This window comes from Lepidochelys kempii, chromosome 7 (assembly GCF_965140285.1).
Source record: "Lepidochelys kempii isolate rLepKem1 chromosome 7, rLepKem1.hap1, whole genome shotgun sequence".
Taxonomy (NCBI): Eukaryota; Metazoa; Chordata; order Testudines; family Cheloniidae; genus Lepidochelys; species Lepidochelys kempii.
The window spans coordinates 42,106,808-42,128,936 of NC_136386.1; the positions used below are offsets into that span (position 1 = coordinate 42,106,808).

The window sequence follows — 22,129 nt, forward strand, 5'->3', positions numbered from 1 at the left end:
CATTTTAAACACAAGGTTCCCCTACTTTGTTATTTTTCTATGCTTGAGTTAAGGTTTTATGGGAGAACTCATTTAGTAAAATAATATATATGGAGACCACAGGACTACTGAGAAAACATTTAACCTTTTGAGATAAACCAGACCCTCATCCCGTAAGACGCAGCTGCTCTTCACTCAAGGGCAAGATGAGACAGTGAATCCAAACACTTTTTAAAAATTTAAATTTATTTATTTAATGGAGAAGTTTTAATAAGTTTACAAATCATTTGCCATGTAAATAGCAGAGACAAAATGATAATCATTGCAACAGTGAATTGCAACAGTGAGCTTTTGTTTAGAAACAAGGCATTCAAAATTGCATTTGTAAACAGAACTCTTCACATATGTCACAGGACATGAGGGCAATAAAGGATGATAGAATAGCAGGGGGTCAGGAAGGAAGGAAACAACTTGTTCCAGCACAAGTAGACATTATTTTTGAAAAGCAAAATACAAAATTAAAGAGATTTAGAATTAGCTTCACTTTTCATCATATACAGGTTAATTGTGATAATCCAACTCTATTAACATATATGCTGATCACACTCATAGTCTGTGGTACTTTTTAAGATAAATTCTGAGTGTGATATGGGTCATTATTTTTAGACACTGAAGCCTAGGATTTTACTATCAACTTCACGGACACTGATATTCCATTATTTACATCATTAGCAATTCTAAAATAACTGTCTTAGTTAGACTGCCATGCATGTCAAAAGGGAGCAAACACTCATATTTTAAAAGTGAAATGGCATGTCTGTTCAGCTTGAGTGAAATCAAACAAGACAAAAAACACAAATGAGTGATTTTGAATGGATTCATCTTTACACTTACCCAGAACTCTGCTTTGCCGTTGCCCTTCTTGCATCTCTCTGCCAAGACTGATACCCCTACGGTCACCTCGGACAGTGGGTCTTCTGCTGCCTTCATGAGAACAATTTGAATGACACGTCCTTCATAGATGTGGGCATCAAAGGAAGATTTCCATTCTGGGTACATGGTGGGTTTCCTCTGAACCAAAGTTTTCCCCCTCTCTGAAAACGGCACAGAAAGTGAGGTAAGTGATAAGTGATGGCTCTACATAGGACAATATCTGATTTGACTTTAAATGGAAAAACAACAATATTGAGATGACCCTCACTATGAAATCATAAGCAGGAGAGAACCTCAGAAAGCATGAGGTTGTGGTTGCCACCCAGGAAAGCACCAAAATATTCCAACATTGGTAAACTCTCTGATCCTTGAGAGTTATGTTTATTCACATATCAGTTATAGCACAGCCACCAGCAGTGAAAGTGCTAACGCGCATCAACTTGGATCTAGAGGGAAGAGCTATATCAGACGGTAGTTCAGTGTCCATGGACATTCAGTTCAGTCTTTAGACTGTTTGCTGAAAATGCCCAGAAGGCGTTAGTTTATTGTGTGATGGGGATTAGATCACCAGCTTCTCATGTCAGGCATCCACCACTACATGACAAATTAAGAGATGTTTAATGCTGGCTTAGTTTGAATTCCAACTGGTGGCCTGAAGCTGAAAAATCTCATTAACTAGTTTCCTAACCTATTCTGGCATTCTTCTCACAGTTCTATTCAGAAGCAGCACAGGGAAAAGTCACCCTTAACAGTACTGTGGTCTGATCAGTCATGATTTCTACAGCTTTCAAAGTATTGCAAGTCCTCCCTCCTCCTGTACAGCATGCATGGACTTCAATTATTATTATTATTATTTGTATTACCATGGTGCAGAGAAGTCTTAGTCACAGACTGGGATTCTCCTGTGCTAATGCTGTACAAACCAGAACAAGAGCACAACCCATACCCAAAGAAGTTAGGCCATGATCTTCCTCCCATCAAAGTAACTGGTAGAAGTCCTGTTTACTCCGAGGGAAGGATTGGGCCCTTATTATCTAAACACCTTTCTGAAGCATGAATTCCAAGTTAAGTTTATATTAATTCAATAACAGTTAGTTTGATGCACTCTGCTCATTGTGATGAGCTGTCCAAACAGCAGTAAAGAATAACATCTTAGTATTTCTTTATTAGGGAATGCCTGCCAAGAACAGCATTACAAATTACAGCTTTGACAAGTAAGCTTAAGTCTGCTTGCCAAAAGGCATTCTCAAAATGTTCACAAACAGCCACCTGAATATCTCCTGCATTTTGTTATGACTTTCTGTTTTTTCTCCCTTTACTTGTATTCAAAAGCTTTTACCTGGAATTTGAAGAGTCTTGTAGACAGCTAATCACAGCAAAGGTTTCAATTAATCAAACGTTCTTTCCAGAACTCTGCACTCTCTATAGCTACTATGAAGGTTTTTAGATAAACATATGGTGAGAGTAACTATAGAAAGCCCTAAGTTAGACAGAACTTTTATTATAATCCTAAAGGATCTTCTCATACCCATGTTTTTCTTCTCCAACATCACTGTCATCTTTCAAACAAAAGATAGGAATGACTAACTGGCGATATACATGGTTGTACTAATTAGTTGTAAGGGTTTCTGTTCAACCATAACACACTCCCTAGTGTCTATGGGATGAGCATGCTATCTCACCATTGCCTGAAGTTTCTGCTGCACTGGGCAATAAGAAACTGGCCATCAAGACCAGGTCTTCTACATGGCACATCCAGTAGACCGGCCTAGTCATCTGATTGTTAAAAACTGAATGTTGTCATCAGAAAGCACAGTACTATAGAACGTTGCCCCTGGAACATCAGAAAAAGAACATTAATGGAGAGAACCTTCAACCCCATAGGGGTTACAGTGGATGAGAAGCTGGATATGAGTCAACAGCGTGCCCTTGTTGCTAAGAAGGCCAATGGCATTTTGGGCTGTGCAAGTAGGGGCATTGCCAGCAAATCGAGGGATGTGATCGTTCCCCTCTATTCAACATTGGTGAGGCCCCATCTGGAGTACTGTGTCCAGTTTTGGGCCCCACACTACAAGAAGGACGTGGAAAAATTGGAAAGCGTCCAGCAGAGAGCAACAAAAATGATTAGGGGACTGGAACACATGACTTATGAGGAGAGGCTGAGAGAACTGGGATTGTTTAGTCTGCGGAAGAGAAGAATAAGGGGGGATTTGATAGCTGCTTTCAACTACCTGAAAGGGGGTTCCAAAGAGGATGGATCTAGACTGTTCTCAGTGGTAGCAGATGACAGAACAAGGAGTAATGGTCTCAAGTTGCAGTGGGGGAGGTTTAGGTTGGATATTAGGAAAAACTTTTTCACTAGGAGGGTGGTGAAGCACTGGAACGCATTACCTAGGGAGGTGGTGGAATCTCCTTCCTTAGAAGTTTTTAAGGTCAAGCTTCACAAAGCCCTGGCTGGGATGATTTAGTTGGGGATTGGTCCTGCTTTGAGCAGGGGGTTGGACTAGATGACCTCCTGGGGTTCCTTCCAACCCTGATATTCTATGATTCTATGATCCAATATAAAGAGAAATATATGCATCTGTCATAAATATAAAGGGACGGGTAACCACCTTTCTGTATACAGAACTATAAAATCCCTCCTGCTCAGAGACAAAACCCTTTCACCTGTAAAGGTTTAAGAAGCTAGGATAACCTCACTGGCACCTGACCAAAATGACCAATGAGGAGACAAGTTACTTTCAAAGCTGGAGGTTGGGGGGGAAACAAAGGGTCTGTCTGTCTGTGTGATGCTTTTGCTGGGACCAGGTCAGGAATGCTCTTCAGAACTTCTGTTCAGTTAGTAAGTAATCTAGCTAGAAATGCGTTAGATTTCCTTTTGTTCAAATGGCTGGTAAATAAGCTGTGCTGAATGGAATGTAAATTCCTGTTTCTGTGTCTTTTTGTAACTTAAGGGTTTGCCTAGAGGGATTCTCTATGTTTTGAATCTGATTACCCTGTAAGGTATTTACCTTCCTGATTTTACAGAGGTGATTCTTTTACTTTTTCTTTAATTAAAATTCTTCTTCTAAGATCCTGATTGCTTTTTCATTGTTCTTAAGATCCAAGGGTTTGGGTCTGTGTTCACCTATGCAAATTGGTGAGAATTTTTATCAAGCCTTCCCCAGGAAAGGGGGTGTAGGGCTTGAGGGGATATTTTGGGGGGAAGACATCTCCAAGTGGGCTCTTTCCCTGTTCTTTGTTTAACATGCTTGGTGGTGGCAGCATAGGATTCAAGGACAAGGCAAAATTTTCATGTTCATGCATATTGACTCTGTGTGACTCGGCCAGAGGGCTGAGCCACTGAAGACCCACCTGACAAGGGCTACAGCTGACGGGGGGATGGGGGGGGAGGGCACACAATGAAGAGAGGGTGTGCAGGTTCGCACCCACCTGACAGGAGGCTCTCAACCCCCCTGGTGAGCCTCTTTTTTCCAACCCCATTAAAACAGGATTTTCAAAGGGAGGTTGCTGGATCTTGTTCTGAGTCACCTTACTGCCTGTGACCCTAAGAACCACTCAATACCAACTGACAAAAGGGTTCATTGTTCTGTAACAGTAACTTCTGACTGGCTTGACAAACTCACTACACCCACCACATTGCACAAATACTATGAAAGCAAAGACCATCAAATGAGGTCTCTACTAAAAGCTTATGTCATACTCTTAACATCCCTTGCTAGCTGCAACTCCAAGTGTGATTTGGCCTTCCTGATTTCACTCCTGCATGCATGAGCAATATTTTTATACTCCTCCCTGATCATTTGTCCAACCTTCCACTTCTTGTAAGCTTCTTTTTTGTGTTTAAGATCAGCAAGGATTTCACTGTTAAGTCAAGCTGGTCACCTGCCATATTTACTATTCTTTCTACACATCTGCAACCTCAATAAGGATTCTTTAAAATACAGCCAGCTCTCCTGGACTCCTTTCCCCCTCATGTTATTCTCCTAGGGGATTCGGCCCATCAGTTCCCTGAGGGAGTCAAAGTCTGCTTTTCTGAAGTCCAGGGTCCGTATTCTGCTGCTCTCCTTTCTTCCTTGTGTCAGGATCCTGAACTCGACCATCTCATGGTCACTGCCTCCCAAGTTCCAATCCACTTTTGCTTCCCCTACTAATTCTTTCCGGTTTGTGAGCAGCAGGTCAAGAAGAGCTCTCCCCCAGTTGGTTCCTCCAGCACTTGCACCAGGAAATTGTCCCCTACACCTTCCAAAAACTTCCTGGATTGTCTGTGCACTGCTGTATTGCTCTTCCAGCAGATATCAGGGTGATGGAAGTCTCCCATGACAACCAGGGCCTAGATGCATGCCAGTCCCCAAACCCTCTTGAAGCATTCCCCTGTATGGCCAGCACTTAGTCACTGGACACACTCAGCAATTCCCAGGTAAGCTGTCCTCCAAGGAAGCAGTACACACATGAGTACACACACTTTGATTCAACTATAATATTACACCATAGAGAGATACTTATAGTGAAAACAATCATAAGTTTATTATCAAAAGGCTAACATTTAGTGAGTAAGGATAATGATGGAAACAGAAACACACTTCATAGAGTCCCAACTTAACTTCATCAGGCTAAAACCTTTGTCTAAAATAGTTTTTCAGCTAAAGTAATCTCTCAGAGTCTCCAGCCAGCATGGCTGGGATCCCTCTCTTATGAATTGAAAAAGCACTGACCTTTTTGCTTTCTCAGTGAAGGACAAAAAGGTGTCCTTTTTGCCTTCCCCTTGTATCTGCAAAGTTCATTGTTTTGTCTCCAGAGTCAGAATGACAATTGTGGTTTATTCCCATGTGTGCTGACTCCATGTTGCCTTCACATTTAGTTGGGGATTGGTCCTGCTTTGAGCAGGGGGTTGGACTAGATGACCTCCTGAGGTCCCTTCCAACTCTGATATTCTATGATTCTAGGCACACAAGGGCTGGCAGAGCCCTGAGGAGATTGTTTGGGTAGCTAACATCCAGTTAAGCACAAAGAAATCTCTCTCTTCTACTGAGGCAGGAAGGTAACAAGGTGACTCACAATTCTGGGTACCCCGAGAAAGCATCATACTGCCCCACCCTGGTGTGTTGTTACTTGACCCTACAGCAGAGCAGCGGTGTAGGACCACACTCTGTGCAGAACCAGTCACTGCATCTCCAAAAAAACTCCTCAAAAAGTCCAACAAGGTTCAAGAGGCTTCAGAGAAGAGCAATGAGACTGATGAAAGGCCTGGAAAAAAACCTCTCATGAAGAGAGATTGAAAAAATTGGGATTGTTTATTTTAGAAAGGAGACAAGTAAGAGACATGGTAAAAGTAGATAAAATCAGGAGTGCCTGTTCTTCCTGTCACAGAACAGGAACAAGGGGATGTGCAAGGAACTGGAATGGTTAAGACATTCAAAATGGAGAGAAGGAAACACTTTCACACAGCACGCGGAATTTACTGCGACAGGAAATCACTGAGGCCAAGGATTTAGCAAGATTCAAAAAAGGATTGGATATTTATGCAGGTAACAAGAATATTCAGTTATAGTTAATTCGAACAATTTTTTGGGAGAGATGTAAAACCTCATTTGTCAGGTCTTAAGACAATCTCTACCAATTATAGATTGTGGAGAAGATTATCCCACATCTGCCTACTGTGGTGTTTCTTGTTATTTCTCTGAGGCATCTAGTGCTGGCAACTGTCAGAGATAGAATAACGGCCCTTGGGTATGATATGGCATAGCAATTCCTATGATTTTACTGCCCACTCAATGCAGCTATTATGAGCAACCACTAGATAAATATCATAGGAAGAAATGGGCCTAAATTCTTGTGAGAGGAAGACAGTTTCTACAGGCCTCTAAATCCTTCAAAAATGTTAATTCTTTTTTGTTTAGTACAGACATACTGTACTAATTTAATTCTGAAATGAAGGTCAAAGAACTTGTGTTCCCCCACCGCATAGGTAATTATTATTGTTTGTGTTGCATTAACATGTCACAGGGACATGTTCACATGGAGTATAATTAGCTCCATACAAATTAATTCCTATCAAGAACCCTTGGTGATGATGATAAACCAAAATTTCCCACTAACTTATATTTCATTTAACACACTGCAGCTATTTACTGTCCTGCATTTGAGAAAAAGGGCTCTCATCCCAATGCAATGTAGAGTGCTCTTCCAGTATACATACCACAGTTCTCCCCAAACTTTCAGGTAAGCATATTTTACCAATTAGCATGCAGAGAGCGGATTTGCAAACGTTAGCTCATTAGCTAGTCACCACAACAACCTATGCAAATAGGACAATTAGAAAGTTTTGCCACATACATTTCTTTTTTGTAGAGAAATAGGAAATTAATAAGGAAGGATTTGATCCTGCAAAGTGCTGAGCAATCTGGGCCACATCCAGCAAAAGCATGGACTCCACAGAAGTCAATGGAACTTCTCACTTTTCTTTAAGTGAAGCCAACACACCTAAGTGCTTTGCAGGATCAGGACAAGAGCGCTCAGCACCTTGCAGGACTGAGTCTTGAGTCCTGCAGCCCTGCCACAGCACGTGTGTAGAGTATGTAATTTCTAAAGCATATTCAAGTCTAGAAATGTGTCAGTCATTACTGTACCTGTTGTCAAGGCTTCTTTCATCTTTATAGCGCAGAAGGGCTGCAGCTGCTCCCCTTCATTCTGCACTGGTCCCAGCTCAAATGAGTTGAAAGATATCCTTAAGAAGGGAGCCATTGCTCACAACAGTGGCACAAATCTAGGTGAACAAAAGAAAATATAAATCCTAAAATAAAAAATTGGGTTGAAGCAGATAAGAAAACCAAAATCTAATATGAGGTGCTTCAATCAAAGTGACCCCAAATCCAGTCTCTAAATTTGCCCTTACAACTTTTGCTAATGCATCTATTTGAATGTGCAAAACTTGCATGGTAAAAATTTAAGGGCACTTTTTGAGAGCACAACCGTAGAACTGAAGTAGATTATAATAAAGCCACATTATTAGATATTGCTAAGAGGATATTTTAACCAGACAAGTTTGAAGAGACCTCCTTCCCAATATGTCCAAATCACAGTCACAACCTCTTCAGCCCCTTTGAATACATAAGGCTGTGCAGCATATTGTTAATAGATTAACTTTGATAAGCTCCATACCAATAGAAGCGCTTAGTTAATGGATTAACTAAGCGCTTCTGTTGGTATGGAGTTTAACATCAAAGCTACAGAAACACTCAATGTAGACCTCTATGAACTACAAAACTGAACTGTAACCCAAATATAATGACCTTACATGTGCATTAAACTTGTTGAGATTCCACTGCCTTGAATGCATTTATCTGTTAAGACTAACAAAGTTATGATTTTTTTTGGAAGCACTTATGTGATCTGACAAAGTGGATGTGACCAACTATCATGTGGCATATTGGCTCACTTGGCATAATCAGAGATGTTCACTTTTTAAAAAGTGCTTTCTTCTAGTTGGAAGTTTCTCTCAGAAGTTTGCCTGCTCTACTCCTGGGGGAATTCTGTGCCACTGTGTATGCACAGAATTTATGTCCCCTGCAGATTTCTTTACTTCCCCACAGAAAAATGTCTTTCTGATAGGGAAGCAAAGGGAAGCCACAAGAGCAGACATGTGACCCTCCCCAGCAGCATGTTTCGAGTGCCCAGGGCAGCTGGCAGAGACGTAAAATCACCGTGGGGCAGAGGGTGGGACTGGGGAAGACCCGGCTGGTGGCTCCTACCCAGCGCCAGCTGCTAGTCCTGGCTTGACAGGACAGGACTTCCTCTTCCCCTGCACAGCATCCAGAGCCGGGTCAGACCCACCCCCAGATTTCTCTCCCAGATGCAGGAAGCTCTACAAATTCACTCCCCACACACCCGCTTCCTGCGCCCATCACTTCTCAGCTCCAGGGAGAGGGATCCCTCTACAGGTAGCTGCTCCCCCATCTGCCCAACCCCCATGCATCCAGTCACCCTCATACTTAGACCCTCCTGCTGAGCCTCACCCCACTTGCACTCAGAACCCCCGCGATGAACTCCACTGCCTCTGCACCTGGACCACCCTGACGAGCCACCCATACCTGGATCCCCACCTCACCTAGCCCCAACCAGCTGCACTTGGATCCCCACCCCAGTGAGCCCCACTTCCTCAGCATCTGGACCCTCTACTGAGCCCCCCACACCCACACTCCCCCTGCCGAGCTCTATCCCCCCCACACCCAGACCTCATCCTGCTGAGTGCCAACCACATTCACCTGGACCCCCCCTGCAGAGTCCCCTTACCGTTGCATTCAGAACCCCCCCCAACAAGCCTCTGTGCATCCAGATCCCCCCCGCACCCAGATCCTCCACTGAGATGCCCACATCCAGACTGCCCCACATAGAACTCTATCAACCCACACCTGGATCCCTCCCCCCCCCCCCCACTAAGCCCGTCCACACTTGGATTCTGCCTTGCTGAGCCTGCCTGCCCACACCTGGTACACCTAGCATGGAGGGGCAGGGCCCTAGGATGCTTTTGGGGCAGGCCCGGCCCTTGCGCTGTGTCAGGGTTGGGTGCAACCTCACCGCTGAGTCAGTGTCTGGGGGGAGGGAAGGAGGAACTGCACAGTGATCTCCCACCTCCATGCAGCCAGTGGCCTGTGCTCCCCAACGCCATGATGGAACCTCCATATTTATTTGACAAATAAAATTTGCAGAATTTTAAAATATTGCGTGCAGAATTTATTATTATTATTTTTTGGTGCAGAATTTAATTTTTTGGTGTAGCATGCCCCCAGGAGTAGTGCTCTACCTACCCCTTTAATCCACACATCCAAGGACTGAAGATGACAAACCTTGTCTTACATAACTGTTTCATTAATCATGGGAATACAGAATGTCTTCTCTTCTAGTTGCTATGCGGTCCTGCCAAGGCACAGCTACATTGCCAATTCTCTGTGCAACCTCAAGAGGTAGGTAGTCAATGCAGAAAGGGACATAACTTCTGTCATTTAATACATTGCCTCCATTTGCAGAAGCACTGATGAACTGCTGAATCTACAGTAAGATTTCCTACATTGTTTTGGAAAGATCTGTCTTGACTAGTCAGGATAATTCCTCCTGCCAAACAGTGTTAAATAATCACTGAATACAGGTGCCTTTTCAACATTAAAAACATGCTGTTTAAATAAGTGGCCCATACATCACTAGTCCATGTTTACTTTCGCACTTTCCTACATGCTTAGTACAGAAATATTTCCTTCACACTCTTGCTTTCATCTTTTCCAGTAACACTGATTCATTCATTATTACTCCAAGACTTTTCGCCTATTCAGTTAGCACTATGGCAGCTTTGCAAAAGGTACCTTTAAATATATACTTCAGACTATATATACATTTCTATCATTTTCTTTGGCTTTAAGCTAGTTCTGAGGAGTTTAGAACATTACAACTTCAGTAGAGGTCTAGCCATCAGCTCAAGCTCAACATGACTAAAACAGGGGTTTTAATCTATCTCCTCTCTCAAACACTGTGGACACCATCACCATTTACCTGTCATTCAGGCCCATAGTTTGGGTGTCATCTTGACTTGGACCTCTCTCTCTAGGCCTTCACATACAGGCTATTTCTAAATCTTGCTGTTTCTTTCTTCATAACATCTGTATATTACAGCGTTTCCTATCCATCTAAGTCAGTTAAAACTCTCATACAGTCTCTTATCTCATGTCTCAATTATTGCTACATCCTTTTCTCTGTCCACCGAGTTCACAACTAAACCTTGAGTACTCAATGTTTGTTTTATCCTTCACAGAGACACTGATAAAAAAAACCAAATACAACTATGAATTGTTTTGAAATAATGGAGAGACGAAGAACCTGAAACTGTCAACACTTCTCTGATTCAGGAAGAATAAAGAAAATAAATCTAAAATTAATTTATGGTCCTGAGGTCTGAAAATTCATAATACAATGGAACACCACGCTGAATAATCATAGAAAAAGTTTTGTTTGCTTACCTAATTTTATTGTCAAATGAGGTTTCCTTTCTAAAGGGACATTGGAGGACATGGAGGCTGCTGTGAAAACCATTTATTGGTCTGTCATTACATTTTACATTTCTTCTGTTAGGGAATTGAGACCTGATTCTGATCTCACCTACACTATTCTAAATCTACACTAACTCCATTGTGTAAAACTGGTGTGAACAAGATCAGAATCATGCCCTTCATGTTTGAAATCTAGAACTTACCAGTACACTCCACTGAACGCTTTAACTTAAGACAAGATTCTTCAGTAATCCGGATTTTAGGTCAGGAGACCTGTGTTCTATTCATGACTCTGCTGCTGACCTGTTTGGTGACCTTGTGCAAGTTACTACGCCTAGCCGTGCCTTGGTTTCCCCATCTGTAAAATGGGAACAACAACACTGACTTCATTTATAAAGCTCTTTGAGATCTAGTGATGAAAAGTGCTATATAAGAGGTAAGTGTTCAGGGTCCTGAATTTCAGAGGTTAGCTGCTCAGCACTTCTGCAAAAGTCAGACCACATTAAGATTTATTTTTTGAAAAATAAATTAAAACAATGAGGCACCCCAAATTAAGTCACTTTTGAAAATTTAGGTTAGGATTTTGCAAAGCTTGGAAAATCTAACTTGGCTTCCACTGAGCTATCATTTTCTGATAGGTCATTGTAACTGAACATATATCCAATGATATGTTCAATTCATACCATCATTATATGTTGCATAGTTTCAAATCCTCAGAAATAAACTTAAATGTCAAAGTGGTTTATTTTTCTAGGTTAGGAAAACAATCCAATTTAAAAAAATTAAGCAACACAGGGTTTGCAGACAAGATATAACAACTGGTGCTTCAAGTCTCATGCCCTGCCTCAAGCAGTGGCCACCAACTTGATGCTTCAGTTTAAAAAAAGGGGGGGGGGTGCGTGTGTAAAAAAGCCATAATGCACTTAGCCAATTGTGTATGTGTGTGGTGTGTGGGGAGGAATTTCTTCCTGAACCCTGCAATTATGAGCTCATGACTTTTGTCTTAGCAAGCCTAATAAAAGTTATCACTCATCAAATTATCCAGCTCCTTTTAAAATTTAGCTCCAGCAGGAGAGTTTGATCTCCTGGAGCTCTGAATCCCACAGGCTGACTCCAAGCTCTGAAAAATTATTTCCTGTTATTGGCTTTAAATTTACCCAGCATTAATTTCAGCAAGTGACCCCTTGTTCAAGTGTGCCAGCATAAGAGAGGATGGATGAGATTTTAACTATACATACACCGTTCTTTAAAGAACCTGAACTACTTTCCCTCTCCTCTCCCGTCAATGCTAATTAATTCTGTTTTTTATAGACTCATATGTATTTCTATCTCTGTTGACCTTCTTTGGACCTTTACAATTTTATTAACTAGAGAGAGGGGCATAGTTTTCAATTGCAAGTAATGTGTCAGTTTGACCCGATCAAACTAAATTTTCCCAGTGTGGTAGTGTTTTGCCTTTAGTTAGATTCACTATCAATTATATTGCAAGCTATTGAGGACAAGCACTTTGTTTTCATATTTGTACTCATACATAGTTGTGACTGGCTGACTGTTAGAAAAATATAAATGCTGCTAAATAATACATTTCCCTAGAAAACAAATGAGGTTCACTAATTTGTAATTCCCAGAGTTCCTCTTGGCTCTGGTCCCTCCCCGCCCCTCCGGCACAGGCACTAAATTCTTCAGGAACAGTTGCTATTTTCAAAGCTGCATTGAATAACCGTGTGAGAATCTCTTTACCACTCCTTTGTCGCACTTTATTTCCTTCAGAAACAAGAAGGTCTGATGATTTATTACACTTGAGTTTTTCAAATTGCTCCATAATCAATATTCTTCTAGACTTATACGTGTGTCAAGGCCACACAATGCTCTCCAATAAGTGGTGCCTTTGGGAAAGACATTATCCCATCACTGACAGTCAAGAATGAGGCAAAATATTTCAATTAACTTTTCTACTATTTTGTTATACTCCCTGTGATAATCTAGAAGGCCTATGGTATCTTTAGGCTTCTTGGTTCTCATACATCTATGTGTGAAGAATATTGGTTTTCCCTGCTCTGGCTCTCATCGGGGTTGCCAGCTTTCACAATGTTAATGTGACTCCTTTAGTATTTGGTGTTTTCTTAAATCTCCGGCTCTCGGATTCAAGAGACCCAATGGAAGTGTAAGCCTTTGGTTTGTTAAACAGGGTTCTAGTCCTCAAAGTCATGGGATCAGCAAGGAAAACTACCTTATTGAGGTCAGAACATGTAGGGATAAAGTGAGACAGGCTAAAAGTCAAGTAGAGTTGGACCTTGCAAAGGGAATTAAAACCAATAGTAAAAGGTTCTATAGCCACATAAATAAGAAGAAAACAAAGAAAGAAGAAGTCGGGCCGCTAAACACTGAGGATGGAGTGGAGGTCAATGATAATCTAGGCATGGTCCAATGTCTAAACAAATTTGCCTCAGTCTTTAATAAGGCCAAAGAGGATCTTAGGGATAATGGCAGCATGACAAATGGGAATGAGGATATGGAGGTAGATATTACCACATCTGAGGTAGAAGCGAAATTCAAACAGATTAATGGGACTAAATCGGCAGGCCCAGATAATAATCTTCATCCAAGAATATTAAAGGAATTGGCACCCGAAATTGCAAGCCCATTAGCAAGAATTTTTAATGAATCTGTAAACTCAGGGGTTGTACCGTATGATTGGAGAATTGCTAACATAGTTCCTATTTTTAAGAAAGGGAAAAAAGGTGATCTGGGTAACTATAAGGCTGTTAATTTGACATCTGTAGTATGCAAGGTCTTGGAAAAAATTTTTGAAGGAGAAAGGACATTGAAGTCAATGGTAAATGGGACAAAATACAATATGATTTTACAAAAGGTAGATCATGCCAAACCAACCTGATCTCCTTCTTTGAGAAAGTAACAGATTTTTTAAACAAAGGAAATGCAGTGGATCTAATTTACCTAGATTTCAGTAAGGCGTTTGATATCGTGACACATGGGGAATTAGTTAAATTGGAAAAGATGGGGATCAATATGAAAATTGAAAGGTGGATAAGGAATTGGTTAAAGGGGGGACTACAATGGGTTCTACTGAAAGGTGAACTGTCAGGCTGGAGGGAACTTACCAGTGGAGTTCCTCAAGGATTGGTTTTGGGACCAATCTTATTTAACCTTTTTATTACTGACCTCGGCACAAAAAATGGGAGTGTGCTAATAAAGTTTGCGGATGATACAAAGCTGGGAGGTATTGCCAATTTAGAGAAGGACAGGAATATCATACAGGAGGATCTGGATGACCTTGTGAACTGGAGTAATAGTAATAGGATGAAATTTAGTGAGAAGTGTAAGGTCATGCATTTAGGGATTAACAACAAGCATTTTAGTTATAAGCTTGGGATGCATCAATTAGAAGTAATGGAGGAGGAGAAGGACTTTGGAGTATAGGTTGATCATAGGATGACTATGAGCCGCCATTGTGATATGGCTGTGAAAAAAGCAAATGTGGTCTTGAGGTGCATCAGGAGAGATATTTCCAGTAGCGATAAGGAGGTTTTAGTACCGTTATACGAGGCACTGGTGAGACCTCACCTGGAATACTGCGTGTAGTTCTGGTCTCCCATGTTTAAGAAGGATGAATTCAAACTGGAACAGGTTCAGAGAAGGGCTACTAGGATGATCCGAGGAATGAAAAACTTGTCTTATGAAAGGAGACTCAAGGAGCTTTGAGGACTTCAATAGCTCAGACATAGATGAGAGGTTTTTCGCAGGAGTGGGTGGGTGAAATTCTGTGGCCTGCGTTGTGCAGGAGGTCAGACTAGATGATCATAATGGTCCCTTCTGACCTTGTATCGATGAATCTATGAAAAAAGCTTGAAAATGCAAAGCATGTGCTCAGAAACCAGAGGGAAAATAAAAAGAACCCAAAATAAATTTTAAAAATATCTCATAATTTAAGGTTTCAGAGTAACACAGTAACAGCTGTGTTAGTCTGTATCTGCAAACAAGAGGACTTGTGGCACCTTAGAGACTAACAAATTTATTAGAGCATAAGCTTTCGTGGGCTACAGCCCACTTCATCAGATGCACTGAATGGAACATATAGGAAGAAGATATACACACACACACACACAGATAAGTTGGAAGTTGCCATACAAACTGTGAGAGGCTAATCAATTAAGATGAGCTATTATTAGCAGGAGAAAAAAAACTTTTGTAATGATAATCAAGATGGCCCAATTAGACAGTTGACAAGAAGGTGTGAGGATACTTAACATGTGGAAATAGATTCATAATTTAAGTCACTCATGATTTTTTGGGCCTGACTCACCACTTTCACTGGTTATAATCGGCAATACTACTATATGATCATCATATCAGGTCTTTATCCTTTATCTTGAAATTGTACCTTACTCGACATTGTTTGTGTTCCATTTCATTTGTATTTTTCAGGCCCTTTTTCAATATTTTTAAACTACATTTTTAAGTTCTAAGCAGCCTGTGCATGTCGCTTAACCAGAGAAAGGTATAACATGATCCAATTGCTTGAAGTTGAAGCTAGACAAATGCATACTGGAAATAAGATGTACATTTTTTTAAAACCACATTCTTCATCATAGCCCCCAAAACAAGATACAGCATACTGCCATTTATCTGAAACCCTATCATCCAAACCTCCACATTATCCAAAGTCTTTTTGTCCCCACCCCCAAAACAACTGCCTACATGCAACACCCCAGGCGGCCTGCAATGCCCCACTTAGCCACCCTGCGGCATGCACATCTCTCCCCCAACCTCCTCGTCCCCTGTGGAATTTGTGTCATAGCTCTGGCTGTTGCAGCACTGAGGTGCCCACCCAGCTCCTTCTTCAGTGTGACCTCCATGCCCCGTCCCCAGCAGCCTCCAGAAGCCAGTGCTAGGGTATGCATGCACTGACCCAAGCAGCCACAGAAGGAGCCTGGGTGATAGGGAGTCTGCTGCCTTACTATTACTTCATAGTGGCAACAGGAAAGTCTATACCATGAAATTTAGACTGAGGCTCACAATCCGCAAGTGGCTCTTTAATACGTTTCCTCCAGCTCTTTCCTGCATATAATATTGAAACACTGTGATTTAATTATTAACCAGTCAGGATGCCTTTACTATGTTAACAACCATTTGTAGTTGGTTATTATTATATTGGTTGTAAAATATTATTCTCACAGCAATATGACTAACCACGTATTATTATTTTATCAACTAGAATTGGTTAGTAACATAGTATAATATAATATAGAAAAACTAAGTATTTCCCATCATACTGTTTAAATACGAACATATAGTACTATAATAAACGAAACACTGAATTCACACTCCTGTGGCTCTTTTGGGTAATGCTGATCACTGATTTGACTCTTGAACCAAGAGATCTGAGTATCACTGGTCTATACCCTGTCCAGCTGTTTATGACTGCAAAGGAGAGTGCTGGGGAGACTGGGGCAAGAGGCTACTCTCTTGATTATCTGAACTCCCAATTATCCTAATAAAATCCTCTCTCCTTCACTGCCCCCTCTCACCTCCACCCTGCTCTCATCCTTCGCCTCTTTCCCTCCTGTCATAAATATAAAGGGAAGGGTAAACCCCTTTGAAATCCCTCCTGGCCAGGGGAAAGCTCCTCTCACCTGTAAAGGGTTAAGAAGCTAAAGGTAACCTCGCTGGCACCTGACCAAAATGACCAATGAGGAGACAAGATACTTTCAAAAGCTGGGAGGAGGGAGAGAAACAAAGGGTCTGTGTCTGTCTGTATGCTGCTTTTGCCAGGGACAGAACAGGAATGGAGTCTTAGAACTTTTAGTAAGTAATCTAGCTAGGTATGTGTTAGATTATGATTTCTTTAAATGGCTGAGAAAAGAATTGTGCTGAATAGAATAACTATTTCTGTCTATGTATCTTTTTTGTAACTTAAGGTTTTGCCTAGAGGGGTTCTCTATGTTTTTGAATCTAATTACCCTGTAAGATATCTACCATCCTGATTTTACAGGGGGGATTTCTTTATTTCTATTTACTTCTATTTTTTATTAAAAGTCTTCTTGTAAAAACTGAATGCTTTTTCATTGTTCTCAGATCCAAGGGTTTGGGTCTGTGGTCACCTATGCAAATTGGTGAGGCTTTTTATCCAACATTTCCCAGGAAAGGGGGGGTGCAAGTGTTGGGAGGATTGTTCATTGTTCTTAAGATCCAAGGGTCTGGGTCTGTAGTCGCCTAGGCAAATTGGTGAGGCTTTTTACCAAACCTTGTCCAGGAAGTGGGGTGCAAGGTTTTGGGAAGTATTTTGGGGGGAAGGACGCGTCCAAACAGCTCTTCCCCAGTAACCAGTATTAGTTTGGTGGTGGTAGCGGCCAGTCCAAGGACAACGGGTGGAATATTTTGTACCTTGGGGAAGTTTTGACCTAAGCTAGTAAAGATAAGCTTAGGAGGTTTTTCATGCAGGTCCCCACATCTGTACCCTAGAGTTCAGAGTGGGGGAAGAACCTTGACACCTCCCCATCCTCTCTCCTCCACCCCACCCTACCCCATCTTTTCCCCTCCAGTCCATCTTCCTCCCTTCCCAGCTGGGTGATTTAGGCAGCCCCTGGAAAAGCGTATGAAAAAGTGTCTCTGTAGGCAAGTGTGTGCATGCATGCATGGTATGTGTGTAAGAGACTGTGTGTCTAAACTCTAAAAGAAATGTATTATTTCTTAAAAAATGAATGTTGTTGATTAGTAATTGCAGAAGAGCCAATGTATCATACATTTCTCCCCACCTTTGTCAAGCGACATTATAAACTCTTTGTAGCAGACTCTCTCTTTTTATGTGTATGTCCAGCACTTACCACCCTGGAGCCCTGATCTTAGTTGGGGTCTCTGGGCACTAAATAACAATTGTAATATTAAATAATGTGGAATTGTGTGTGTTAGTGCATGCTAGATGTGCACACATGAATACACGTGTGTATCTGCATGTAGGTGTGGGAGTCAGTTTCTACAGACTTATTTATATAGGTATCACAGGCATTTCTGTGGTTGTGCTCTATGGATTTGTATTTGGGCTTCAAGAGTGGGCCTTTAACGGACCCACTGCAGCTATGATAATGTGTGGTCCTAATTCCACACAGAAAATTACAATAACTTTAGTGGACAAAAAACATGGAGCTGGCTATAAAAAATGGGAAGAGGGGAGGGAAAGAATTATGAAAACCTTTCATTTTTTAAAAAAGTACCCTTTTTGACTATTTTGCTGCCAGCTCCAGCATCCTGGAACAAATAAAACCTGAACTGAGCATAATACATCTGTCAAAACAGTAAATATGCCTGTTTGGGCCTTGCAGTGAAAATGGGCATGTGAGAGAGGGTCGGGGAGAGCAAGCGACAGAGGGAGGGGGGATGGAGTGAGGGAGGGGTGGGGCCTCAGGGAAGAGGCAGGGCAAGGGTGTTGGGATTAGACAGTTGGGAACCTTAATAAACAGGAGTATACTGTATTCTAAAATGCAATCAGTCACAGTATTAATAATGTTTCTCCAAACAACTCCTAGATTTATGGTTCTGTTAGTTGATAATGGAGCAGTTAATATTGCCCATTACAGTATTATTTTACCAGAAAATACTGCAACTTCCATATTATGAAATCTTGATCACTATTCTAATTAGGGGGTCTGCAAGATACCTCTTTGAATTATGATAGTATTTCAGTTAAGTTAACTATGTAACCAAATAAACTCCACTCACTGATCATTTCCACCATGGAATGATATCCTGATTATACAAAAGCTATCTTTCACAATTAATGCAATCCCTCCAATTCAAACTATCCTGTTTAAGTAGGACCCAAGAATCCTTTATCTCATTGAGCCTACAGCCGAACACATTTCCAAATGAAAATTTTGCTGATGAATTTGAGAAGCCAAATGTTACATCTCTCTTGGTTTTGGTCTGAATCTCTGGATTTGGCGTAAAGGCTATTATATTTTTTATTTCTAACAGGAAGCCTATGCTTATTAATTAGCCTAATTCAACTGAAAACTTGTTTGTCTGTACCTTATTTGGCATTTACTGGGAAATATAATAGTCCAAAAAGTACAAAATGGTCAAATGTATGATCTTTCCTTCACTACGTCAAAAAAGATCCATCACATCTTCTGAATCACAATTTGCACAAGCAAAATGTTTACTCTTGTAATGATAGGCTGGCAAGGTAACACTGAAGACTAGAGCTTTCAGTAGAGGGGGGAATACTGCAGCCAGTGGGAGCCGCGATCGGCCAAACCTGCAGATGTGGCAGGTAAAGAAACCAGTTCGGCCCGCCAGGGGCTTTCCCTGAACAAGCGGCGGCTTTAGTTTGAGAACCACTGATTTAGACAAAGGATTGTGAACTCTAAGAAAGTCAGTGCATTGCAAGGGATATATTTGTTAATACTCTTTTTTGTGTGCCATACAACTACTATAAATCAAAACCTTCCCACAAAAATTGTAACAGGAATATTTTACAAATCCCTAAAACAAAATATTCTATGTTAATTTTGATCAATGGCCTGTTCCCCTCCACAACAAAAAAAGCTGAAAAGCTGTGTTTTATTCAGCTTTGCAATTACCTGGCAACACTATTTATCCCATTGGGCAACTGAAAAGCACCGCTATAATGCAAATTTCCACAGTATGTCATCCAGGAACTAAGACGACAACTCTGCCACACTGAACCTCAAGCTGATGTAGCTGAAGCTTCATTTGTTAGGATTAGGGATTCACATAACCTCCTCAAGAAAGGAAAACAGCTTTAGTAAAAGTAACAAATCCCAGCTATACCTCACACCGTCTACTGAGAAATCAATGTAAATATAATGCTAATCAAAATCTCTAATGAGGAATATGTTCTAACAGCTGGACTAGGAATTGGTACCTTAAATGACTGTGCAAATCATCTGCCAACACAAGACTACAGATAGTGAGTAACATGCAGTATGCATGTATAACTGGGAACCAGATGCTGCAGACTTTAACCTCTGGAGAGAGAGATTCAAGTCCTGATTAGGTCATAGGTGAAAATGAGTTGAATGGTTTAGATCTTAGTCCCTCTTGGAAAGTTAATCAGATCATTAAGTCCCCACATAGTTCAGCACAGCTGGAAAACCACTATTCAAATAAACCCAGGACTGGGACTAGCAAAGAGCTTAGATTGAGATGCATTGGCAAGGCTGGATGAAAGTCTACACTGTGCTTGTTCATGTTGTGTCTGGCTAAAGTGAACATAACCCCCATCGCATGAACTTTTAGAGCATTAAATTCATAAGTACAATGTAAGTATATTGAAGTATGTGTTTTCTAAGTGAACCAGTGATCTTTCCCCTTCCTGATAGCCAGATGCAAAACTGACCTTTCAAGCCCCAGATTTAGTTGTCCTGAAAAAATGTTTTCTTCTCCCCCCTCCCCCCCGAATGACACTCAGCTTCACTGTGAACTCAAACACTTACATGCAATCAGCTTGCCAAAACACAAAAACATACACATGGGGACAGCAAGATCCACCGCACTCTGATTGTGCTGGTATGAGCTACGTCAGTTCAAGACTGCTGGCAAAAACAAAGGCTACCGTTGCTCTTTTATTACCAATAAAAATTAATTACTCTGGGAAGTAAACTTGCTCTCACAACCAAAAGCAACTCTGTTTTCTTTACACACACAGGCTGTGTCTTCAGTGCCAAAAAGGGTGTGTGTTTACTGCCAGGTAACTAATATGTATTAGCTATCTTGCTGTGAAATCCAAGTGCACACAAGGGTCTAGTTTTTATCCACAATGTAGGCAGTCAAGGACAACACTATTTCCTCTACCCACCCCCCACCCCCGCCCCATCTACAGCTGACCTTACCTAACTACATCATGGTAAGAGCTACAGAGACTTGTCTCCATTAGGATTTTACAGTGAGATAACTAATGTGCATTAACTATCTTGCTGTAAAAATACCCACCTTTTTTGGCAGTAAAGACAGCCACAGAGACTCATTCTAATCAGCAGAAATTTCTCAAAATCCCTGCAGAATACCCAATCATCTAAAGTTCAGTCACATTCAAAAAACAAAACGAAACCAAACCCAACATATGAACATCTAGTCAATATACACAGTTATTGCTCAGTGTTCTCTGTGAACTAATGTCCTCCCCACCCCCCGCAACTTCACACTGGAAGAATCATGAGCATCTGAATGCTGATTCAAGCTTTTAATTACAGCATTTGACAAGATGTCGAAAGGTGCTTCAGAAAGTCTACTTATGAAATAAGAAAGGGGAATTCACATTCAACTCATGAGAAATTTATTGCTGCAATGAAATATGACAGCCAAATGGCTTACCCGTAAGCCCTTGACTTAGCCTTTGGAGATGTGAGCTCTTAAGGAGACCAATGGAAGTTGCAAGTTCTATATCTCAAATATTTAAAAGCTCAATGTGTGTCTTATCTGAAATAAAAAAAAGAGGGGAAAAATCTTTCATAACATTACTCTAGAGAAAATTGCACAGAAACTGCCATGCTGCATCAGACTACAGAGCCATTCTCAGACAGTGGCCAGTACCACATTTCACTGCAAAAGGAGTGCCACAAGCAACAACTTATGTGCTCTGTGGTAAGCTAGAGAAAAATTCTACAGCAAAAGTCTATGGATTCTGCAGTGTTCTGGCAGACATTCTGAAAATTCTACAGCAGCTTCAGGTGAGTTTTAAAAGTTGGCAGGGTAGATTTGATTTAAATTAAATGGATTTAAATCACTAGTCAGGAAGAATCGATTTCATGGATTTCTACATAAAAGTGCATTCTTGTTTGTTGTTATAACCTGAATACATATTCTTCACAATGCAGCAATAGATGAGACCCAAACGGGGTCTCTTTTACGGCCTGCTGCCATTATAAGTTTTCCCTTCTAGTGAGAGAATGGTCTGGTAGATCTCAAATCAATGAAGGCTACTCAGAAAGACCTCAAGACTTCTGGAATATACTGTTCAAACAGTTTCACTTTTGTTTCTAGTGCCTGTCCCCCTCCCTTCTCACATTTATCTCCAGATTTCTTTTCCTTGTCCAGATCTGTTCCGCCCCACCATCTTCTATTCACTGAACTTTTTGAAATTTTGCACTTTTAGAGAGAAGTAAGGGACTGTTTCTGTGTTCACAAATTTGCAGAGGGAC

The 22,129-nt window shown here is 41.1% G+C and overlaps 1 protein-coding gene across 4 annotated transcripts in view; it reads right to left on the minus strand.

Annotated features, from left to right (window-relative positions):
* Positions 1-22,129, minus strand: part of PRKCD (protein kinase C delta) — a 129,400-nt gene that overhangs the window by 45,003 nt on the left and 62,268 nt on the right. For all 4 annotated transcript variants that reach the window (XM_073352382.1, XM_073352383.2, XM_073352380.2 and 1 more), the window contains exons 2-3: positions 7,542-7,678; positions 874-1,073 (exon numbers count right to left, since the gene is read on the minus strand). In XM_073352382.1, coding sequence (XP_073208483.1) covers positions 874-1,073; positions 7,542-7,656 — 315 coding nt within the window. In that variant the 5' untranslated portion in view covers positions 7,657-7,678. The remainder of the gene's footprint in view (positions 1-873; positions 1,074-7,541; positions 7,679-22,129) is intronic.